Genomic DNA, 21,996 nt, shown 5'->3' on the forward strand with positions numbered 1-21,996 from the left:
TCTGAAAGACATGCCTTCAAAAAATAAATTCTGAAAAAACCAAATTCATGCCCTGTGTATCTACACCTCTGCAGCCTCCACATGCTCTCTGATAGGGGGAGAAGAATGCACACTGCAAATGGTGCGGGCTTGGGACCCAGAGAGCATGACCCCTGACTCTTCCATTATTCTCTGGCCTTGAACAAATTAACTCATTTCTCCCCACCCCAGATTCTTCATCTGTAAGATGAGACTATAACACCATAAGACAATCTCGCTGTAACATGGTACGCATGCATGCTAAGTTGCTCAGTTGTGTCTGACTCTTTCCCGAGACCCTAATGGACAGTAGCCCTTCAGGCTCCTCTGTCCATGGGATTCTCCAGGCAAGAATACTGGAATGGGTTGCTATGCCCTCCTCCAGGGGATCTTCCCAACACAGGGGTCAAACCCACATCTCTTACGTCTCCTGAACTGGCAGGCAGATTCTTTACCACTGGTGCCACCTGGGAACAGCCTATAACATGCTCAATTGTATAAAATGTATGACTAAAAGGTTAATGAAGTGACGTGTGCAAGCCCAGTGCAGGCAGCTAGTCAGAAATTCTAGTGACAGATCCAAACATACAGGTCTGACCTGGGACTGGAGTCACCCATGGTAAATTGTCTCATAAGCATAAATGTCAATGGGGACAATTCCAAAGTCAATGACTTCCTAAGACTTCAAAGTTGGCACTAAGGTCAGGAAAAATGTTGGAGACTCAGAGTCTGCCCTCCACTTTCCTCTTTCCCAAGAGGAAGTTGCCTGCCTGGTTTAGGTTTGTTTTAAAGATTAAATGAGATAATAAACTTTAAGGTCCTGACCTAAAGCAAATGGCCATTAATGGTAGCACCGTGAGCTTACCTGTCCAGGTTTATTGTGGGGGCCAATCTGTCCCCTGTGTGCACCTGGATGACCCTTCCCATCAAGGGCCAACACGTGGGCACCACGAACACCGGTCCCCTCTGTACTGTCTTCCTTAGGGACTCAGACTATAAAGTCAGGCTACTCTCTGTTTTTATGCAGTATTTGCTGCCAACTCTCAGCTTTCTGAAAAATCAAAACTATAGCTTCAGGGAGTCATCCTGGTATACAATGTAGACAATGCACTGACTTGGAGTCAGAGGGCCCGGATTCCAGTTCTGATCCTGTTGCTCTGTGAACTGCGTAAGTCATTTTCCCTTTTTTGGCCTGTTTACTGGCTGATGATGGAGCGAGAATACCAACTATTGCGTTTGGTTGTTGACAAGAGCAAATGAAAACCTGCCAGTGAAAGAGTCTATAAACTATAAAAGATTATATGAACATAAAGCATTATCATATTACTAAGGAATATGAGTATTTTGTAGCGAGGGGTAGGGTTGTTTGTTGGCTAAAATATTCACCCCATTCCTGGACATCAAAGCATGACTCAATCTCTACTTACATCAAACCACAACATTTTAGAAATGAAGAGAGTTTCAGTGTTCACCCACCTAATCATAGACTCAAGAATTAGAGAAATCAGAGTCCATCTAGTCCCAACTTCCAATCCAAGCACCAGCTCTTTAAAATACCCCAGAAATCATTCAGCCTATGCTTGATAAGAAAATGTACTCTCACTTTGTACTAAAATGACCTTATTTTAAGTTCTACCCACTGGTCCACTAGCCACCCGCCCCCCCACTCCACCTACTTCCTTCCACACCCAAGCCCCTTTTTCTTGTGAATGTCCAACAAATACTAGAAGAAAACAATTGTGGACATAAATCTCCCTTTTAACCTTCCTATTTTGCAGATAAGGGTCTGAGACGTTAAAAAAAAAGCATTGCCCTGCGCCCCCCCCACACCCAGTACAGAGTTGTCTATTTCCTGTTCGTTCACTTTTCCTTGGATTTGACTGGGACTTCCGCAATTAATCTTGTTGTTGTTGTTCAGTCGCTCAGTTGTGTCCAACTCTTTGTGACCCCATGGACTGCAGCACGCCAGGCTTCCCTGTCCTTCACCATCTCCCGGAGTTTGCTCAAAGTCACGTCCATTGAGTCAATGATGCCATCCAACCATCTCATCCTCTGTAGTCCCCTTTTCCTTCTGCCTTCAATCTTTCCCAGCATCAGGGTCTTTTCCGATAAGTTGGCTCTTGGCATCAGGTGGCCAAAGTACTGGAGCTTCAGCATCAGTCCTTCAATGAATATGCCAAAGTACTGGAGCTTCAGCTTCAGCATCAGTCCTTCCAATGAATATCAAGATTGATTTCCTTTAGGATTGACTGGTTTGATCTCCTTAATCTAGCACATGCTATTAAAATCAGAAATATTAAGGCTTTAGAGCTCACTCATCAGAGGCACACTTTGCAGCTTTAATCTTCTCCCAGAGCAAAGAGAAAGGGTCTGACAGGGTCAGGTGGGGAAGCCTTGCACCGGTTTTAGCCACCTCTTTTCAAATGTTAATTGCTTCCTTTAGCTTGTCAACAAAAACAGCTTTCCCAGTGTGTGAAAAACAAGAAAGCATTTCTTACATGCTATTGCCCCATACAAACGCTAGCTTTGCTGTTGATAATGCTTTCCGACTGTGGTGCTGGAGAAGACTCTTGAGAGTCTCTTGGACAGCAAGTAGATCAAACCAGTCAATGACTCAATGGACGTGAATTTAAGCAAACTCCAGGAGATAGTGAAGGACGGGGGAGCCTGATGTCCATGGGGTTGCCAAGAGGCAGACACGACCTAGCGACTGAACAACAGCAACAACAGAAAAACCCCACTAACAGGAAGGCATTGGACAGACAGTGTTCTGACCACAGAGTGAAATCCACAAAGCCCCCTTTCAGGGTCAATTTTCGTTATCCTGCCAGCCAACTATAGACGCTGACGTTCAGAAAGATCTTAATGACCAGCCTTCACAACTCCATCCACAGGCAAGTATTAATAGACATTGTGAACACCCACTAAATCCCAAGTTCTGGGATGGATGTGAATGACACCTCATGGGGCTCACAATCCCATCAATGATGACAACCACCTGAACAGGTAAGTACAGTGAGTGACCCGGAGCTGAGACAGAGCATTTGAGTGGAGGGGTTTCAGGTGAAGATCCACAGAGAAGGCAGAACCGAGTCTGAGCTGAGTCTTAAAAGATGAATGATGGTCAAACCTTATGGAAGAAAGCATCACAGGCAGAAACAGACTGGTGTTCAACAATCCTCCTAAGTGGCTACGACAAGAGCAATGGGGTCACAGGGGAAGAGCACCAAGGACTGAAGGCAGCTGCCAGAAGCCAGGAGGAGCAAGGAAGGCGTCTTTCTGGGTGCAGAGAAAACATGCCCTGCCAGCCACTCAGTTTGTGGTCCTCAGTGGCTCAATGATAAAGAATCCACCTGCAATGCAGAAGCTGCAGGAGATGCAGGTTCCATCCCTGGGTGGGGAAGAGCCCCTGAAGGAGGGCACGGCAACCCACTCCAGTGTCCTTGCCTGGAGAATCCCATGGACACAGAAGCCTCGTGGGCTATAGTCCATAGGGTCACAAAGAATTGGATATGACTGAAATGACTTAGCCCACAGGCACGCCAGCCACCATGGAAGTGAATACACTTCTGTGTAGTACAGAAGGATGGAGGCAGGTAGAGGGCAAGGCTGGGCTAAGGTTAACGGTGGCTGAGGCTCTGGACCAATGGCAAAGGAGAGAGGGTGAGCAGAGAGGCTGAGGAAGGGGAGGTCGGTAGGGACAGGGGTGGTAGAGAGGGTGAGCCAGCAGTAAAGACCCAGAGGACGCAGCCAGTAAAAGGAGCCTGGGTACCACAGCCACCCCAGCTCCTGCTCCTTAAGGTGTGCTACCCAGTAGATGCATTTTAGGCTGGAAACGGGTCTTTGAGAAAACTCTAAAATGAAGGATCCACAATGAAAATTGATTCAGCTCTTTGGGAAAATCCCACCCTGGGAGAGAAACGGATGACCTTGATTTGACCTGATTGCTACTTCTTCCCAGGACAGTCAACAAGGCGACAGCTTCCTGGATGTGTGGGTGTCACTGGACTTGGGAGATAAACTGACTTCCATGTGACCAACAGTCAGGAGTGTTTGCAGTAATGCTGGGACTCATTCATGTGAGTCCCAGAGATGCAAATATGATTACCCCTGAACGCTGCTGCCACCTCCTCTGCTGAGAACTGGACACACAAGTGTTTATACCCTCTGGCCCTCCTGCCCTTTAATTAGAATGTCTGTCCTACTGGGGCCAGTAGCCTACGCAAGTCCCACGTAGATAACAGGCAATGATCACCTTGGAACCTGAGGACAGGGAGCAGCAAAAACTGGAATCTGCTTGTGTTCACACAGGTCTGGGTTAGGATGCAGAAGATGTGGGAGAAAGGCAGGATCTTCCGGGACCTTGTCATGACAGGGGAACACACATGGCTGCTTGAGATCTCGAAGTGAGGCCCATCCTGAGAGGGGACAGTGGTCAGCATCCCTGTCCTGCTGCTGAGGTCCGAGGAGGCCCTTCCCTAGGCCACATGGATTCCCCGGTGACCCAGGCCTGCTAGAACCTTGGCTTGTGACCACGTTCTCTGAATCAAGATCCGCAAACTGGCAGGTGTCCCTGGATAAGGCTTTGAGCACCGGCTGCAGACAAGCCCTGCAGGAGATCCCACTGAAAACCAGCAAACTGCAACCAGACGCCAGGATAGCTACTTCCAGAAGGAAGGAGGTGAAATGAACGTGCGGTTTGGAGGGCACTCAGGGTACTTCAGGCCCTTTACTGTCCCTATTAAGGGAAGCACACTAACTGAAACTGCCCACCCTGGCCAAGCACCACAGTAACCACGTGGGTGAGTTATTTTACGACAGGAGATCTTGGTAAGGAACACAGAACTAATCAGCCACTACCAACCGGAAGAGTTCAGGAAAGGTCAAAAGGAGATACCACATGTCCAACCACCTCCCAGAATCCTTCTCTCAGGAATCTATCTTGGCTGAGCAATGGATAAGCCACCAGGAAGGACCCTGAGTCAGAATGCAAGAAAACCCGGAAACTAATCCCATCACCATAAAACCGAGACTGCAAGCCACGTGGCAGAGGAGCTCTCCTGGGTTCCCTCACCCTACTCTCTACTTGGGTGCCTGTTCCCAATAGTCTCTTGCTTTGTCAGCTCGTGTGTCTCCTTGGACAGTTCACTTCTGAGTGTTAGACAAGAGCCCACTCTTGGGCCCTAGAAGGGGTCACCCGTTCCTGTAACATCCTCCTTTAAGTTCCTGCTAAGAAAGTGTAACCTGGGAAACATCCTCTCTAATAAAACAAGCAAAGCCACAAAGAACCAGCTCAGAGGAGATCACACTGTCAGCACTGGGAGGACCGTGAGCACAGAAGTGGCTGACAGCTTTATACAACACTCTGGTCCTCCTAGTCGCAGGAACTAGACAACCAGACGCATGGCATCTGTCTAGGCTGGAACACCGCGATCACCGGGAGGTTCTGAGCTAGCTGACACGGCTGATGAGAGTCCCCACCCAGGGGATGATCCAGTCACGGCTGACTGTCCCACAACAGAAAGATGCTGGCAGACCCCGCAGGTGGGGGACCTACGGGCTGTGCTCCCCTCAAGTGACAGGCTTGGCTATGGCCACATCTGCCCTGAGAGCTTGCAGCCCACTTCCAGGCCAGGGCACAAGCCCCAGTGCACTGTCACCTCCCGCAGGGTCCAACCTGGGCTGCACCTGCCATGCCTGCGATGGGAATTCTGCCTTCCAAGCTTTAAATCACTGAGCTGAATCACACCAGATAAACATCAAAGACAACCACCTGTTCTGGGTGCCTTGAAAAGCAGATTTAGATCGGGACTGAGAGCAGCTCCAGACCCACCCAGGATGCTCGGCTGGCCTACTCTTATCCGGCCTCACATCCCTTGACTTGGGTACCTCTGGCCCTAAGAAGAACTGCAGGTGCCCACACAGAAAGATCTGGAGGCCAAGGGCAACAGGCCTAGCCAATGGATCTCTGCTTACAGAGACTAATCGAGGCCAATACAGAGCAGGACAGGGAAAGAGAGTCCTGTCCACTTGCCCTTGAGTGTTAGCACAGCACACACACTGCACTAAATCACACCCATTGGTCTGTGGAGGGGACGTGCAGAATGCTGGGCTGGCCGCGGGGCGAGTCCCTGGAAAACAGACCACACACCATTCCAGTGTGGACCCACCACCAGCCGCCCAGGGCCCTTGGGCAGACGGTAGAAACCAGGGTCACGTCCCGAGCTCCGGTCTGTCCGCTCTGCCTGGGAGCAGGGCTTGTGGGCAGATGCCGTGAGAGGGCAGCCTTCCCAGCTGTGGCTGCTGCCAGCAGGCAGCTGAGCAAACACAGGCTCACAGTGTCCAGCACCTTACACTCTCATTAAAGCCACTTTTAACAGGCACCGCAGGGCCAAACCACAAACGGCAGCTCTGAGCCCACCTTCCAAATTCTCCCACAGCAGAGCAGAGACTGAGCAAAACCTGACACTCTGCTCCTCAGCTCTTACTCGTTCTTACCCTTTGTTTCCTTAGGGAGTGGGGATGGGGACAACAACTATCTTTACTGAAGAGCAGTTACACAAGAAGGTATATTTATAAAAATGAGACTGCATGCGAAGCCATAACCATAAAAATCATGAACCAAGACCTCTGGTGGTCATTTAAAAACACTCCCAACTTCAAAGGTGATGGAGCCAGGCTCTCGAGACAGCTGCTGCTGGTCTTGCATATGGAAGGGAGGGGTCCACAGCCCAGCCCGACAACCAAGCCCAATCAGCAGTGTAACCACCGGTTTTGATATTATTTGACCCAGAATCACAGACATAAGATTTCCAGTGGAGCTAGATAAACCCTGAAATAACCTTAACCTCCCTAGGAGACTCTCCCTTTCTCACCTCTAACTGGAAAGCCAAAGTGCCCATGGAGAGAAACAAGGACCCCTACTCAAGCTGAGAGAAAGGAGGCATGAGCTGGAGAGAGGACAACAGGAGCTCTGTTTCACGGGGTCAGGCTATGCTCACTGATCTGTGGTTTCCTGGGGCTTTGGGGTCAAAGGTCAACAGTATGGGGGAATGTTCCCGTCCTTAGCTCAGCCACCACAGATTGGGTGGCTTAAACAACAGAAACTTCTTTTCCTACAGATCTAGAGCCTCAAAGTCAAGTTCAAGGTCTAACCGATTCGGTTTCTGCTGCAGACTCTCCCTGGCTTGCAGACGGCTGCCTTCTCGCTACGCTCTCATATGGTCTCTCCCCAGTCCGCATGTACCAGGAGAGAATGCACACAGGGAAGATCTCTGGTGCTTCTTATAAGGACACCAATTTAGTGTCCTTATAAGACACTAAAGACAAGACCGATGACCTCCCTTAACCTCAATCACTTCTTTAGAGGTCCTAACTCCAAATACAGCCAAACTGGGGTTTAGAGCTTCAACCTATGTATTTGTATGTGTGTTCAGTTACTCAGTTGTGTCCAATTCTTTAAGACCCTTGGGACTGTAGCCCACCAGGCTCCTCTGCCCAGGGGATTTTTCAGGCACGAATACTAGAGTGGATTGCCATTTCCTCCTCCAGGGGATCTTCCCCACCTAGGGATCGAACCCGCATCTCCTACATTGCAGGCGAATTCTTTACCATTGAGCCATCAACAAAGTCCCTCAACCTATGGATTTGGGGGTATGCAATTCAGCCTGTAACATTCCATCTCTGGTTCCTCCAAATTCATGTCCTTCTTGCATGCAAAGCACATAAACACATTCATTCCACAATTCCCAAACTCTGAAATTATTCCAGCATCAACTCTAAGTGTAAAGTCCAAAATCTCATCTAATCAGATATGGATGGGACTTGAGGCAAAATTCCTCCCCAGCTGTAAACTGTGAAACCACACAAGTTATGCGTTTCCAAAATTTCATGGTGAATCAGGCACAAGAGAGACATTCCCATTCCAGAAAGACATTTCCATTCCAGAAAGATGAAACTGGAAAGAACGAAGGGGTGATGGGTCCTAAGCAAGTCCAAAATCTAGCAAGGTAAATTCCATCAGATCTTAACACTTGAGAACGATCCTCTTTAGCTTAACATTTTGTCCCTGGGGCCCACTGGGGTGGCCCATCACCCTCCTAAGGCTCTGTGGCCTGGCCCTGCCAATGGAACCAGGCCCACTGAAACCAAGGCAGGGGACCATCGTCTGAATCCAGGAAGAAGCAGCCTTGCCCCTGAGCCTGTGGAGGAGTGATGATCCTGAATCACCTTTGGAGTCATTCTCTTTTCCTGAAGGATAATGCATGTTCACGGCATTCCCTCATTTTAAAACACTTTCTCTGTTTCCTTTAGTCTCAGTTGACAGTGTTTCTACTGGCATAATCCCATCTTTATTCCTGGCTTCTGCTGAGATGACTGATTCCATCCCTGGTTCACACCTATACTAATCTCCTTATCAAACGGCTGTCAGTCACCTGTTGGTGTTCTCTTTAGTACATGCTTCCTCATTTTTTTGCAATATGGATAAGCTGAGAATCATTCAATTCTTCAAGTTCTGGTTACCTTTTGCTTAACAATTCCTTCTTCAATTCCTCTCTTTTCTTCATTTTAAAATAAGGAGTAAGGAGGACTCAAGCTGTACCTTCCATAGTTTGCTTAGAAATCTCTTCAGCTAAAAAACCCAATTTCATTGCTTGCAAGTTCTACCTTCCACAAAACATTAGAACAGAAACATAATCCCATGAAGTTCTTTGCCATTTTATTACAGAGATCACCTTTTCTTCATTGTTCAAATACATGTTCCTTGTTTTCTCATTTATAGCTATGAATTTTGGAGGGAACATAGTCTACAATAGTTCTAACACAATGCTGCAACCATGCACAATCATAAATTTTCACTGTTTGAAAATCAATCCAAGAATCATTTCTTCTAATGCATGAGTGGTTCTGTGAGCAGTAACCAGACCTTTGATTAAAAGGTCCATGGTCAACGCCAATGTATAAGGTACTCTTAGTCTCAATGAATGAAACATTGAGTTAAAAAAACCCGGCTGGCTGGATTAGGCAAAATGGAGCTTCAGCAATCTGAGTATCTCAGACAACGGGTCACTGTGAATAGACAAGTTTCGCAGAAGACCAAGATGAGAGTTAACTCTGCTTTTGTGGCTTCTGTGTCTTTCTCCTTGTTTATGACTATCAGCTATCACCCTCCTCTGATGTTCACATGACCTCTGTACAGCAGCTCTTTCTCTGATGTAAAATATGTTACTTCTGGACTCTGGGAGGAATTGAAGTTAATAATTAAATTTTTTAGAACTATAAGTATGTGCAGGCTCTGAAAATGAGAGCCTGAGGTTGTCTTGGGAGCCTGCCACACCATGGACCCTACTGAACCAACCCTTCCAAAAGTCCCTAACTTGTGCAGTCCTTGCTCCTTAAATCTGGGCTGGGGCTTTGACTTGCTCTAAGAAGAGAATGCAACGCAAGGTACTGGTTGAGTTCCAGGCCTAAGCCTTAACAGGCCTGAGAACTTCTGCTTAGGAGCCTGAGACGTTGCAGTACACGAATGAAGAAACTACTCCCCAGGGGGAAGGCCCTCTGGGGAAGAAGAGAACCACAGAATAACCTGGACAGGAGAGCAGCCCAATCCCAGTTGACTCACCACAGGACTGCAATCACACAGGGACCATTGGCCAGACCAGCCAAAGAACTGCCCAGCTGAGCCCTGCCCACAGAACTATGAGAAATAATAATGTTGCCAAAACTAGTAAGTTTTAGGGTAGTTTTAACAGCAACAAATAAAAGAGGTGTTCTTTGGGACATGTGACAAACAGAAAGTTAAAAAGGTTTGACCAGACAAAGGCTCAAACCTACTTGCTACTGTGGTCATGACGCAGAGGTCTGCTTTTGACTGCTTGAATGAAAGAACCAATGGGGCTAAGGAATGACTGCAGAGTGGGGGCCAGGCATCTCTGACAGTGCTCTTCATCCCTTCCTGTCCAGCCCTGAAGCTATGATTTAAATGAGACAGAATAATGCGTATAAAAATAGCTAGCACTCAGCTCGGCTCACAGTAAGCACTCAAAAAGTGCTTAAAAATTTCACTCATGCATTCTTAAAGCAGCGAACATGAACACATACACGTTCCTGGGCACCATGGTGAAATGCTTAAGATCACCCTGGAACCAGCCTGGGCTCAAACCCTACCTCCCACAATTATAAGCTGTATGGCCACAGACAACCTATGTTAACTCCTCCAAGCCCCAGTTTCCTCATCTGAAAATGAAGAAAACATGCCTACCTTGCAGGACTGCTGTGGTGATTAAGTGATTTACATGGTAAGAGTTTAGAAGGTGCCTAGCATATGGCAAGGACTACGTCACTGCTAACTGGTAAGGTTTCCACTGCTGTTGCTTTGTTCTGCCACTTGGATTCAGTCAGTCAATTGTACTAGCTGCTATGCTCGAACAGTCACAGTGTTTACCTTTAAAGATTTCAAAACTGAGAAATCATTAATGAGGATCACTAAACATCATTTCAAGTCTCTTTTCTCCTGGGTTTCTCTCCATATATAGTCAGCTAGTGACTGGGGACTTCCCTGGTGGTCCAGTGATTAGGACTCCACGCTCCCAATACAGGGGGCCCAGGTTCTACCCCTGGTCAGAGAACCAGATCCCACATGCCAAAACCAAGAGTTCGAATGCCCTAAGAAAGATTCTGCATGCCACAACTAAGAATCCTGCATGCCACAATGAAGATAAAAGATTCCTCATGCCACAATTAAGACCTGGCACAGCCAAATAAATATTTTATAGATTCTTAAAAAAAAAAAAAAAAGTGTTTGGTGAAATCCTGGAAAAGTGAGCAACTCACTGTGAGAATGTGGCCAGGAAAACATGTGAAGCATGTGTGTAGAATTACAATGTGCTGAAACCACAGGATGCCGTGGAGAATGTGGGGACGGGGTGTGAGGCACAGGAACACGTTGGTTCCTTGAGGCCTCAAGTATGGCCCTAACCTATGGCTTGGGGCCCTCAACTATAAAGGGTAACACCACCACAGCACCTGCCCCCACCCCAGTGGCAGCAAGGAGGGGAAAGGGAGACATCTGAAAAGCCCCGTTAACCCCTGCAGCACTGGGCAAAGGTTACAAGTATCTTAATCTCCTTTGGTATTTCACTTTGCACAACAGGAACCTTTTCCGTTTCTGAAAGTTTTCAAATAAGCCCCCAAAAGCCATTCCAGCCAACAAGCAAGGCTCCTAAAAGTAACTTTTATGAGAGCTAAGGAAACAGGGATTTTCTTTAAGACACTAAAGATGAGGCATTCTTCTGTTTTCAAAAATACCTCAGCTGACTCTATAAAAGTGCCTGAAAACAAAGCAACAAAAGACCCTGCCATCACTCTGCACCTCAGCCCAACAGGTCACTGCTGGGGGAGGAACTTACATAACAGAGGGCGGACCATCCTGATTCCTGATTTTGACGACCCGCTATTCTGCTCCCCAGGACCTGCTCTTTGTCTATGCCAATTCCCTTTTCCCTCCTGTCTTTTTCTACACTTTACAAAAGAGCTCAGACGTTCTATTTCTGGCCCAGTGACTCTTCCAGCCGCTGCTGGGTTTAGACCAGATTTAGCCCAGGGCTCGGCAGGTGACAGGCGCGCTCAGGCCAGCAGGGAGAGATGGATGCCAAATCTGTCCCAGGTCTCACAGCCTGACTGTCTCATGGGCAGCCAGGCCCACCTGAGGGCTCTGTGAGTGAAGATGCCTCTCCTTCCCTGGCCATCTTTCCACCCCACAACCAGGGTCTCCACACAAGGGACAAGGGGGTCCTTATGAAAGCAGGAGAGGAGGAAAACCTATGGTCCTGAGGAGGAGTCAGAAGGAAGATACAGGGCCAGCCCAGGCCACCTTCTGTCTCCTGGGTGAGCTGGGGAAGGAGGCTTCAGGGTTAGCCAGTATGGACGGGGCAGCTGTCGGTCATGGTGAGGACAACTCTGAGGCGTCTATGATAAGCCCTGGGCCGCAGAGAACACCCAGCCTGCCTCCCGGGTGAGGGCATCTCTGGCCAGTGCACCCTGTGGTAAGGAACCAGCACCACTCACGACTGTCTGAACATACCACGGCACGCATCCTGGGGCTGTTTTATGTGTCCCCTCCCTGCTCCCACCCTGGCCCAGCATGCAGAGCAAGCAGTGTTGGAACATGGAAGCCCCTGGAGGGAGTCAGCCCCACTGCATGGACTACTTAAAGTCAGAAGTCACCCTTCCCTTTTCCACCCCTGCAGGTGGGATTCACACAGCTAGGGCTGAGCCAAAACTCAAAACCATGGCAGACTCACTATGGGCTAGTGTCCTAGCTACTGACATTGACAGAGTTCCAAATGTCACTTCTCTCTCTGTAACCAGAGCTGGATTTCTCTCCACCCTCCTGATTCGGGCTAAACCTGTCCATTCCTGAGACAGATGTGGGGTTGGGCTTTATTGCTGTCACTGTCTGAAGTGCCCTCCTCCTCTTGGGTTCCCACCCATTCCAAGGCCTGTGTCAGCAACCGTCCACTGGTCTGTCTCCAAGGAGTTTTGGGACAAAGCTGGGAGGCAGCGACCCTGTGCCTCTGGAGCTCTGCACACAGCAGACATTTAATACAAGCCTGCTGGTCATTCTCCAATGTAAAATATTGGGGAAAAAAGCTGTCTGAGATGAATAAGCAGCAGTGACTTACTTGCCTTCAGAGCCCCACGGGCACCCACAAAGGACTCAATACACCTGGCTTTGCAGCACCAAGCATGGGAATCAGACACTGATTCCCTTCAAGGACTGGTCAAGGTGGCACAGTCCTCGACTGCTAAACCACCCAGTCCTCGGGTGGTATGAGCTGAGCCACAGAAATGACAGATCCATGCCAATACCGAGATGGTTTGGCAGTATAACTGACTCCAAACCAGAGTTAGGCCACCTCCCCCAGCCCCAGCCAAAAACATGACAAAGCCCATTGTTCTGATCCCCACTAAGGTGCCCTTGCCATCTTGGCTGCTCTGCAGTATCACAGCAATGACAGCTACCACCAACAAAGCACATACCATATGCCAAGCAGATACACACATTGACATATATTGCCCGAGGAGGCAGGAGAGCCCCGTGAGAAGACAATGTCAGACATCTCAGATTGTTCTCTCACCTGTAACCACCTGGGTGCCAACCGTGTGCCATGCTCTAGGTCAGGCACTGAGGATGCAAAGAGGAGTGAAATGCAGCACCTGTCCTCTGGAGCCCACAGTTGGTGCAAGAAAACAGAAGAATAGGCCAGTGACACAAAGTGAGAAATGCTACAATGAGGACATTAACTCAGGCCTGGCTTCATGGGGTCTGCTAGATTCTGCACAAAGCTAGCCATGTTCTTTTGTATTAATTACTTAAAACCCCTAAAGCCCTGTTTCCTCATCTGAAATACAGATGAGCTTTATGAAGACAATCTATATGATGTGCTTATCTCAAGGTAAATAAAAACAAAGCAGAACAAAATACTGAATACAATAAATAATGATCACTCTTTTTGTTAATCACAAAATAATTAGATTTTGTGTATAGATTTCAAATATGACATCTTAAAGTATTTCTAGTTTTTTCTCATGTATACATTTTCAACTCTTACAAGTTTAGAGTCTCTAATCTACACCTGATTCTTTACTGGAAGGTCACTAGGGTGACCATATAATTTATTGCCCAAATCAGAAAACCTCTGAGAGTGGGGGAGAAAGGAATGATTAATAATTCCACTGGGACAACACGGTAAACCAGATGTACCATTATGAACAAAACTGTTGATCACTCCATCATTCACAGGCTGATTTTGGGGGCAGGGTCAGCAGCCATCACTAAGGCTTCCTTTCTCCATCATTCTTAAGAGCTGTGAACAATTTTGGAAACAGGCCCAACAAAACTCCAACCTGGAAGACAGCCAGTCCCTGTGACATGCCATCCAGAATTCAGCAAAGTCAATGTACGTGAATTTCCCCCTCCACACACACACATACACACACAGCTCCTCCCAAAATCTGAAAAAAAAGAGTCAGACCCTGGTCTTGCTCTTGGCACCTGGCAACATCCCTCACTTGCTGTGGACTTAACTGTCTTCTAGCAAAACAGCAGTGGTCCTTTCCGCCCCCGGAAAGGAGGAAGAGCCCCCTCACCTCAGGTGTCCCAAGCTGTAGAAGCGGGACTCGCCGTCGGTGGAGCGGACCACCTGCAGCGTGAACATGGGCTGCAGCTGTCTGAGCTCTAGCAGGACGACGGCCAGGTAGTGAATGAAGAGGAGCGCGTCCACGAGAGAGACGGCATATTGCACGATGCCCTGGTAATTTCGGTCCCGCGAGTCCAAAATGCGGACCCCGTAAAAAAGCCAATAGGAGACCACGAAGAGAAAGATGAGGACCAACAGGAGGGCACGGAACACGAAGATCCGCGGCATGTCAGCTCTCTGCTTGCGGAAAAACAGTGCCCAGGTCCCGATGAGCAGAATGAGGAGCTTGAATGCCACGGAGATGAAGAGTCCCTCGCAGATGGTGCCGCAAGGCTCCAGCTCGTCCCGCCACAAGATGGGGGGCAGCAGAATGAAGGCAATGGGGGTGAGGAAGACCAGGAGTCCGAGCACCGCAGCCACGGTGAGCCCCAGGTAGCGCCTACAGTCCAGCCCCACGCTGTCCTCCATGTCCTTGCTGATGCGGGCAATGTCCTCCTGTGAGATGCTGTGCTCCGAGGTGCCAGTGATGGCTGTGGTGGTCTCGCCCCAGTTGTCATCCTGATGGGGAGAGAACAGTGAGGACCGACAGCCACATGGCACACTGCAGGTTAAAGCCACAAAGCCCACAGAAGCATGGGGGACAGGAGGGCCCACCTTCTTCGACCACAATCCACATGTGTGGGCTTCCTGGGAAATGAAGCTGATACACACATAGGCTTTCCGGGAAATGAAGGCTTAACTCTTTAAATAGAGGAATGTTTTAACTATGACAATTTTTCTTGAAGTTTTGCAAACTATACCATATATTTACCTTTTCCAACAGAAAAAAACATAACTTAACCTGTTTGTTGGGTGATTTATAATTACAACAGTGACTATCACCCACTGTGTTGGAATTCCTGAGAGGCTCGGTGATAGACAATCTGCTGTTAGAAAATTGTGTGCAAGTTCACCTACAGCCCAAGGAGAAGACCTTCTGCATTTCCTTCTTGATTCACGACTGGGCTATAAAGGCTTACAAAGTCTATCTCTCAGAAGTGGGGAGTAATAGTAGTCTGTGCCCTCTAGGAGTTCTGAGGAGTGGAGATCTTGCACAGGAGGGAACTTACATGGTTATGTACCAATCAAAGCCCGCCTATAGTTGGTACACACATTTTTTTAAACCTCCATAATGTCTTTAAGACCCATTTAGTAGGTATCAAGCACTCTCTGATATTTCTCATTGAACAAGCAAAACAGATTCTAGTATCGATGGCCCAGACAGCTCAAAAATTCCTTCTTAAACATGAGTTCCTGTGACAAATTGAGCATCAAAGGTATAAAAATACTGAGACTGAGACTTCCCTGGTGGTCCAGTGGCTAAGACTCTACGCTCCCAATGCAGGAGGCCCAGGTTCGATCCCTGGTCAGGAAACTAGATCCCACACGCCACAACTAAAGATCATGCCGGCCGCGGCAAAGATGGAAGATCCGTGTGCTGCGACTAAGACCCAGTGCAGCCAAATAAGTAAATAAATAAAAATAAACTTTACAAAATACCAAGATTACTAGAATGTGTGTCTTTTACTATCTTGCTTTCGCTTGCTTTTTAGAGTCTGTGGTTGTTTGGAGCAACTGTCTCCTCACTTAACATGATCCAGTTGTCAGGGTTTTAAACAGTTTTGCTATTTCTCTGGCAACGATGACTCCATTCCAAAGCAACAACAGAGCAAGAAGACAATGAAAAGCCACACTGGGTCCAAAGGGGTTTGCCTCAGAAATTTGTGTATATGATTTAAATTGGAAAAAACAGTCAGATTTGGTGGTAAGCTGGGTGAAATTAATGCCTAAGATTCCAATTTCAAAAAATCTAGTCTAAGTTAATAGCTGAATCGGCAAGCTAGAGATCTCACAGCTAAATGATAACCTCAAATCTAGCAACAATAAATAAATATGATTCATGAGATGCATAGGCTACAGAAAGAAGCAGTAGCAGTGTCAATAAAGATCTGAACCTATGAACAGATAGTTCTTTGCCTCAGAAAGTTACAAGTATCATGTACTAAGAGAGAAGTTGTTATTTAAGATAACAGCCAGAAGCAACCACTGTTCTCTCATTGCTGGTGGAAGTACAGATGGTACAATCACTCTTGAAAACTGGTCTGGTAGTCTCATACAAACGTGACTTTACACTTAACTGGATAGCCCCAGTAATTCCACTTCCAAGCTTTTACCCCAAATAAATGAAAACATACGTCCACAAAAAGGTTTGCACAAGAATGTTCTTAATAGTTTTATTTTCATAATAGCCCAAAATGATGCAACTCAAATGTCTATCCATAGGAAGAAGAATGGATAACAAATTGTGGTATATGCATACACTAGAACACTCTTGCTGAAATATAGCAAAACATGGATAAATCTCAAAGTTATGATGCTGAGTGAAAAAAGGTCCAAAACAAAAAAATATGATTCCAATTACATTAAATTCTAAAACAGGCAAAACTAATCTATAGTGATTGAATGAAAGCAAGGCTTGCCTTAGAGGGGGCTGGGGGCAGGGATTGACTGGGAAAACATAAGAGAACTTTCTAGAGTGATAGAAATATACATTTTAATAGCAGTGCGGGTTATATGGACTTATTCAGCTGTTACAACTTCTTGAATTATACACTTAAGATCTGTTCATATCTCTGGGTAAATTTACTTCAATTCTGTAAAAAGAAAAAAATCACAAGCATGGGCAGAAATGGCTACACATTCAAAGACGGACAACTTGCTTTAACCTAAGGTGAGTCTGTTGTTGTTTAGTTGCGACCCCATAGACTGTAGCCCACCAGGCTCCTCTGTCCATGGGATTTTCCAGCAAGAATACTAGAGTGGGTTGCCATTTCCTTCTCCAGGGGATACTCCTGACCCAGGGATCAAACCTGCATCTCCTGCATTGCAGGTGAGTTCTTTACCACTGAGCCACCTGGGAAGCCAACAGTTTAGTACAAATACGTTATTTTGTTACACTCTTAGTGACAGCAAACATTGGATCCCATGTTTTGCACTGGGCCTAATATTCAGTTGATGATGAGTAATGAAATAATTATCACTAGTGTTGTGGTTATTTGGCTGATATTGCTGATTTGGTTACTCATCCTTTTTCCTGCCAAAGAGTTGCTAACTAAATCCCCTGTCCATTTTAATAATGTGTGCACACTTGTGCCCCAAAATGAAGATGTCCAAGGTCTTCCCAAGCTTGAGGTTCTCAGAATAGAAAGGATCTCAGACCCTCTAACTCAATCCCCTAGATTTTCAGTGAAGAAAATGAGGCCCAGAACGGTTGGACATGCCCAAAGTCACATAGGTGCTGAGAAGTACAGCCTCCAAATGTCCACTTCAGTGCTTTTCCCTGAATGTAACTTTAGAGTCAGCTACAAGATGTAGACATGACAAATGAACTGCCTTCACAGTAGACCACCAGCACCCGTGAATTCATCCAAGAAGAAACTGACCCCTGTAGCACTTAAGGGTGGTCCAATCTTAAGACTAGCCCAATCCATTCAACCATTCCTCTGGCCCTCTGGCTCTCCATCCCTATGACTGTCCCAGAGCCAAGGCAGGAAGTGCAACAGTCAGGACTAAAGTCATTTACTTATCACTGAACAAACGTCACATTCAACCACAACTGCAGCTTTGGCTTCTAACAGCATCTCGTGTGCTCTGAAGAATTCCAATTTCAGTCCATATATCTGCTTACCAATGCATATCTGTCTGTACTTGTAAGAACGTACAGATATATGCTTATCTGTATCTTGCTGTGCAGGCACCCATTCGTTTATTTGGGGCCAAAGCTGGTCATGCATATACTTCAGGAGAGTATGCAAACATGTTTCTGAGTATAACTCAGATGTTTATTTAAATCAACTGGACTGTGAGACCGGAGAAGGCAATGGCAACCCACTCCAGTACTCTTGGCTGGAAAATCCCATGGACAGAGGAGCCTGGTAGGCTGCAGTCCATGGGGTCGCTAAGAGTCAGACACGACTGAGCGACTTCACTTTCACTTTTCACTTTCATGCATTGGAGAACGAAATGGCAACCCACTCCAGCGTTCTTGCCTGGAGAATCCCAGGGACGGGGGAGCCTGGTGGGCTGCCGTCTCTGGGGTCACACAGAGTCGGACACGACTGAAGCGACTTAGCAGCAGCAGCAGCAGCAGGACTGTGAGACAGTTGGAACCCAGAGAGAAGAACACAATGTTTTCTTTTTAAAAATTAATAAATAGACAATACTTTAAAAGTGCGTGATTTGGGGACTTCCCTGGCAGTCCAGTAGGTAAGACCTCGTGTTCTAACACAAGAGGTACAGCTTTGACCCCTGTTTTGGTAGCTAGGATCCCATATGCCTTGTGGCCGAAAAACCAAAACATAAAACAGAAACAGCATCAAGACAAATTCAATAAAAAAAACTTTAAAAATAGTCCACATCAGAAAAAAAAAATCATAAAAATTAGGTGATTTCACATTAAATCCTAATTTCCAGCTTTTCTTAAATATTGCAAGACCCAGGAACACTGAATTCCTGCATTCTTGCACAGTAATAAGCATTCACAGCTGAGAAGCTGCCACTCCTTTGACAGAAGAAACATTCTCCAGGTGCCAGACTCCATCACTCCATGCTACAGCCCTGACGTTGATGTACCACACAGATTGCTATTTATCCCCAAGCTAGCCTGATATATTCTTGCTCTTCTGTGTAACCCAGGGCCTCTCCTCTGTGTAACCCAGGGCCTATTTCACTCACTTCTATTTCCCTAACAGGCATCTAAGTGTGTGGCCTCTGGGTTGGTGAGGCTCCATCTGGGCTGTCCTAACTTCTCTGCTCCTCTCCCCAACATGACTTAGGGGCTCTGGAGAGCGAGCTTCCTTCTCTTCTATACTGTTCTGCTTTGCAATGAGTCTCCAGAGCCCACAGCCTGCAACTTTGCCATCTCCGTCCTGTCATCGGCCCTTGCTGGCTTCTTTTCAACACCATTCCAAGCAAGCCAACCAATCACACTTCAGAATAATCCTCAAGCTGGCCAATAGCAGGACAGGCTGTTCTTAGACCAACAAGAAACCACGGGACATAGATAAACTAATTAACATGCTAGAAAAATAAAGATAAAAACCCAAGAGAACCTGTGGCAACAAGACTTAGGAAAACATTTACAGAAAAGAAGCCTGATCAAGTGGCAGTGTACTTACAGACTGCCTTTGATCCTTACCTGAGCTTCCTCTGTCCGAGCAGAATCATTTGCCAACAGGGGCTCTCCAGTGGGAGCTTGAATGGTGACAGATTTTTCTGACCCTCTGCCATCTTTATTCCGGGGTGACTTGTGCCTCTCTCTATTTCTTTCCCTGAAAAAACACGAAAGATAATCAACTAGCACATTTATATCACATTAATTAACCCTCATCAAAACATGTTATGAATTTCATCTTGAATTTACGAAAATTCTGCAGATACATACACACACACACACACACACACACACACACACACTGTGCCAATCCCCACCCACTGCCACCCCCACTGTGAGGAATAAGTTGATCTTTATTCCCTACTTAACTCTTTTCTTTCTGGCACTCTAAGACCCAAAACAAAGACTGTCACTCCTTCTCTCTCAACAGTGGTCATATTTTTTCAAAGTCTAATATTGTGAATTTTAGAATTTCTGTAGATAAGGCACATTTCACGGTAAGATTACTGATTTGATTTGATTATAATTTGCCTAAACTTATTTTCTAGGACATTATTTTATTGGGACAACACAGCAAAATACCTAAGCTTCGGTCTGCCCCAAAAAATCTGGGACACACTGTCAACCCTACACCTTTGGACAAGAGAAGAAAGGAGATTCTAAACCAAGAGAATCACTTATTTCTCTTTCCTACAAATTCAAAACTAAAAGTCATTCTCATAGGTTCTAGATGGACTCAAGGCACCTACAGAAACAGACAAAAGCCGGGACAAATGACACCAAGAGGTACACACATGAGCGTGTGTGTTTGTGTGCGTGTGTGTGTGTGTGTGTGTGTGTGTGTGTGTGTGCTTGCACCTTTTCTCTAAGGAAAGCAGGCTGCTGCATCATTTTACCCCAGATGAACTTCCTGCGTGGTCTTCTAGGGTGACTAGGAAAGCACTCTGCTGTGGGTCAATGCTGAAATTACGAAAGGAATTAACCACTGTGCAAGTCATGACCTGGGCACTAACCATCGATGAAGACTGGTACGCCCAAGCCCAACTGTGAATGGTCCACCCAGGAACCCCACCAAAGGAGCCCCTCAGTGACCAAGAACAAGCTCCCTCGACTTCTGTCCTACGGGTCGCCCTGACGTCAGTCCCCCGTTCTTTACCCGGGTGTCGTCCTCCCCAAGGTTTCCGGGGAGAACAGGAGTATCGCACACACACTGCAGAGACGCACAGTCAGATTTTGGTTCTGTCCTATGTGATGCGCGAGCTTGCACAAGTTCAACCTGCCAACGAAGGAAAGTGTCTCAAGAGTGGCTCAAAGCGTAAAGTCACGAGCCCCGGCAGTCGGTGACCTTGAAGACCTTGAAGGGAGTTCAGGGCAGAAAGTAGGAATGAGACTATCTATCCTCTGGGAAAACTGGCAGAACAGGACTTCAGACAAGATATTTTCAGGAGAAAGTTTTATGAACCCAATTTCTCACATCTTTTCATACTTAGAAAAGCACTAAAATCATTAAGAGATCATTTGCTCCTCGTGACTAGCAGCAACCTTCTACCAAGATGTGGGCTTAATTGCATGGACCCCCTTCGTCAAGTCATATACATGCTCACCCCCCAGCCCCCACCACCTCTTTGGAGCAGTTCCTCGGAGCTATCTGAGATGCTGTCTTCTGTGCGTTAGTTCTCAGGAAGCCCCAAATAAAAGTGAACTCATAGCCCCCATGCTGTGTGTTTTAATCAACAAACCTCTGAAAACCTCAGTTTTACCATCTATAAAATGGGGATAATAATCACACCACATAGATATTGGGATGTGAAATAATACATAGTAGCAATAATATTAACAAAAGCTATAATTATTGCTGTTACCATCAGCACTTGGCAAAGAATGGTGACTTGATTTGGTGAAGCAGAGTATGCGTTCCTTGGAGAAAGATGAAAAAGAAGCTTTTAACATACAATCAACCCCTCTTACCTTGCACAGTATTTCTCCTATTAACCTACTTAGCTAACAGAATCACATGCAGACTTCCTGTGGTCAGACTTCTGCCTTATCCATACCTCCCTAGGATAAGCCCTGGTTAATTCCTTGGAAGGGGAGGGAGGCTCCAGCCGTCCCAGAGACGCTTTCAGTGACAGCATCTCTAATCCCTAAGGCATAATCTATCATTACTGCTGCTGCTGCTGCTAAGTTGCTTCAGTCGTGTCCGACTCTGTGCGACCCCATAGACAGCAGTCCACCAGGCTCCCCCGTCCCTGGGATTCTCCAGGCAAGAACACTGGAGTGGGTTGCCATTTCCTTCTCCAAATCTATCATTACAATCTACTGCTAAATAAGAGTCCAGAAAGAGATGTGTTCTCATCAACACTGATGTTTTATTTTAACTGGGCAACTAGGGAAATGGCTAAGAGATTTTGTTTGTTTATCCAGAGATGTGTCTCACTGATAATCACTCTGCTCCCCACCCCAATGCGCAGAGCACTTTCTCAGTCATGTCAAACTCTTATGGCCCTATGGACTGTAACCCACCAGGCTCTTCTGTCCATGGAATTCTCCAGGCAAGAATACTGG

The 21,996-nt window shown here is 46.7% G+C and overlaps 1 protein-coding gene across 5 annotated transcripts in view; it reads right to left on the reverse strand.

Moving 5' to 3' along the window:
- The window catches only part of VANGL1 (VANGL planar cell polarity protein 1), a 59,742-nt gene that overhangs the window by 20,856 nt on the left and 16,890 nt on the right, over positions 1–21,996 (reverse strand). For all 5 annotated transcript variants that reach the window (XM_027535936.1, XM_027535911.1, XM_027535919.1 and 2 more), the window contains 2 exons: positions 19,456–19,588; positions 14,170–14,777 (listed from right to left, as the gene is read on the reverse strand). In XM_027535936.1, the coding sequence (XP_027391737.1) occupies positions 14,170–14,777; positions 19,456–19,588 (741 nt within the window). The remainder of the gene's footprint in view (positions 1–14,169; positions 14,778–19,455; positions 19,589–21,996) is intronic.

Source organism: Bos indicus x Bos taurus, chromosome 3 (genome assembly GCF_003369695.1).
Source record: "Bos indicus x Bos taurus breed Angus x Brahman F1 hybrid chromosome 3, Bos_hybrid_MaternalHap_v2.0, whole genome shotgun sequence".
NCBI lineage: Eukaryota > Metazoa > Chordata > Mammalia > Artiodactyla > Bovidae > Bos > Bos indicus x Bos taurus.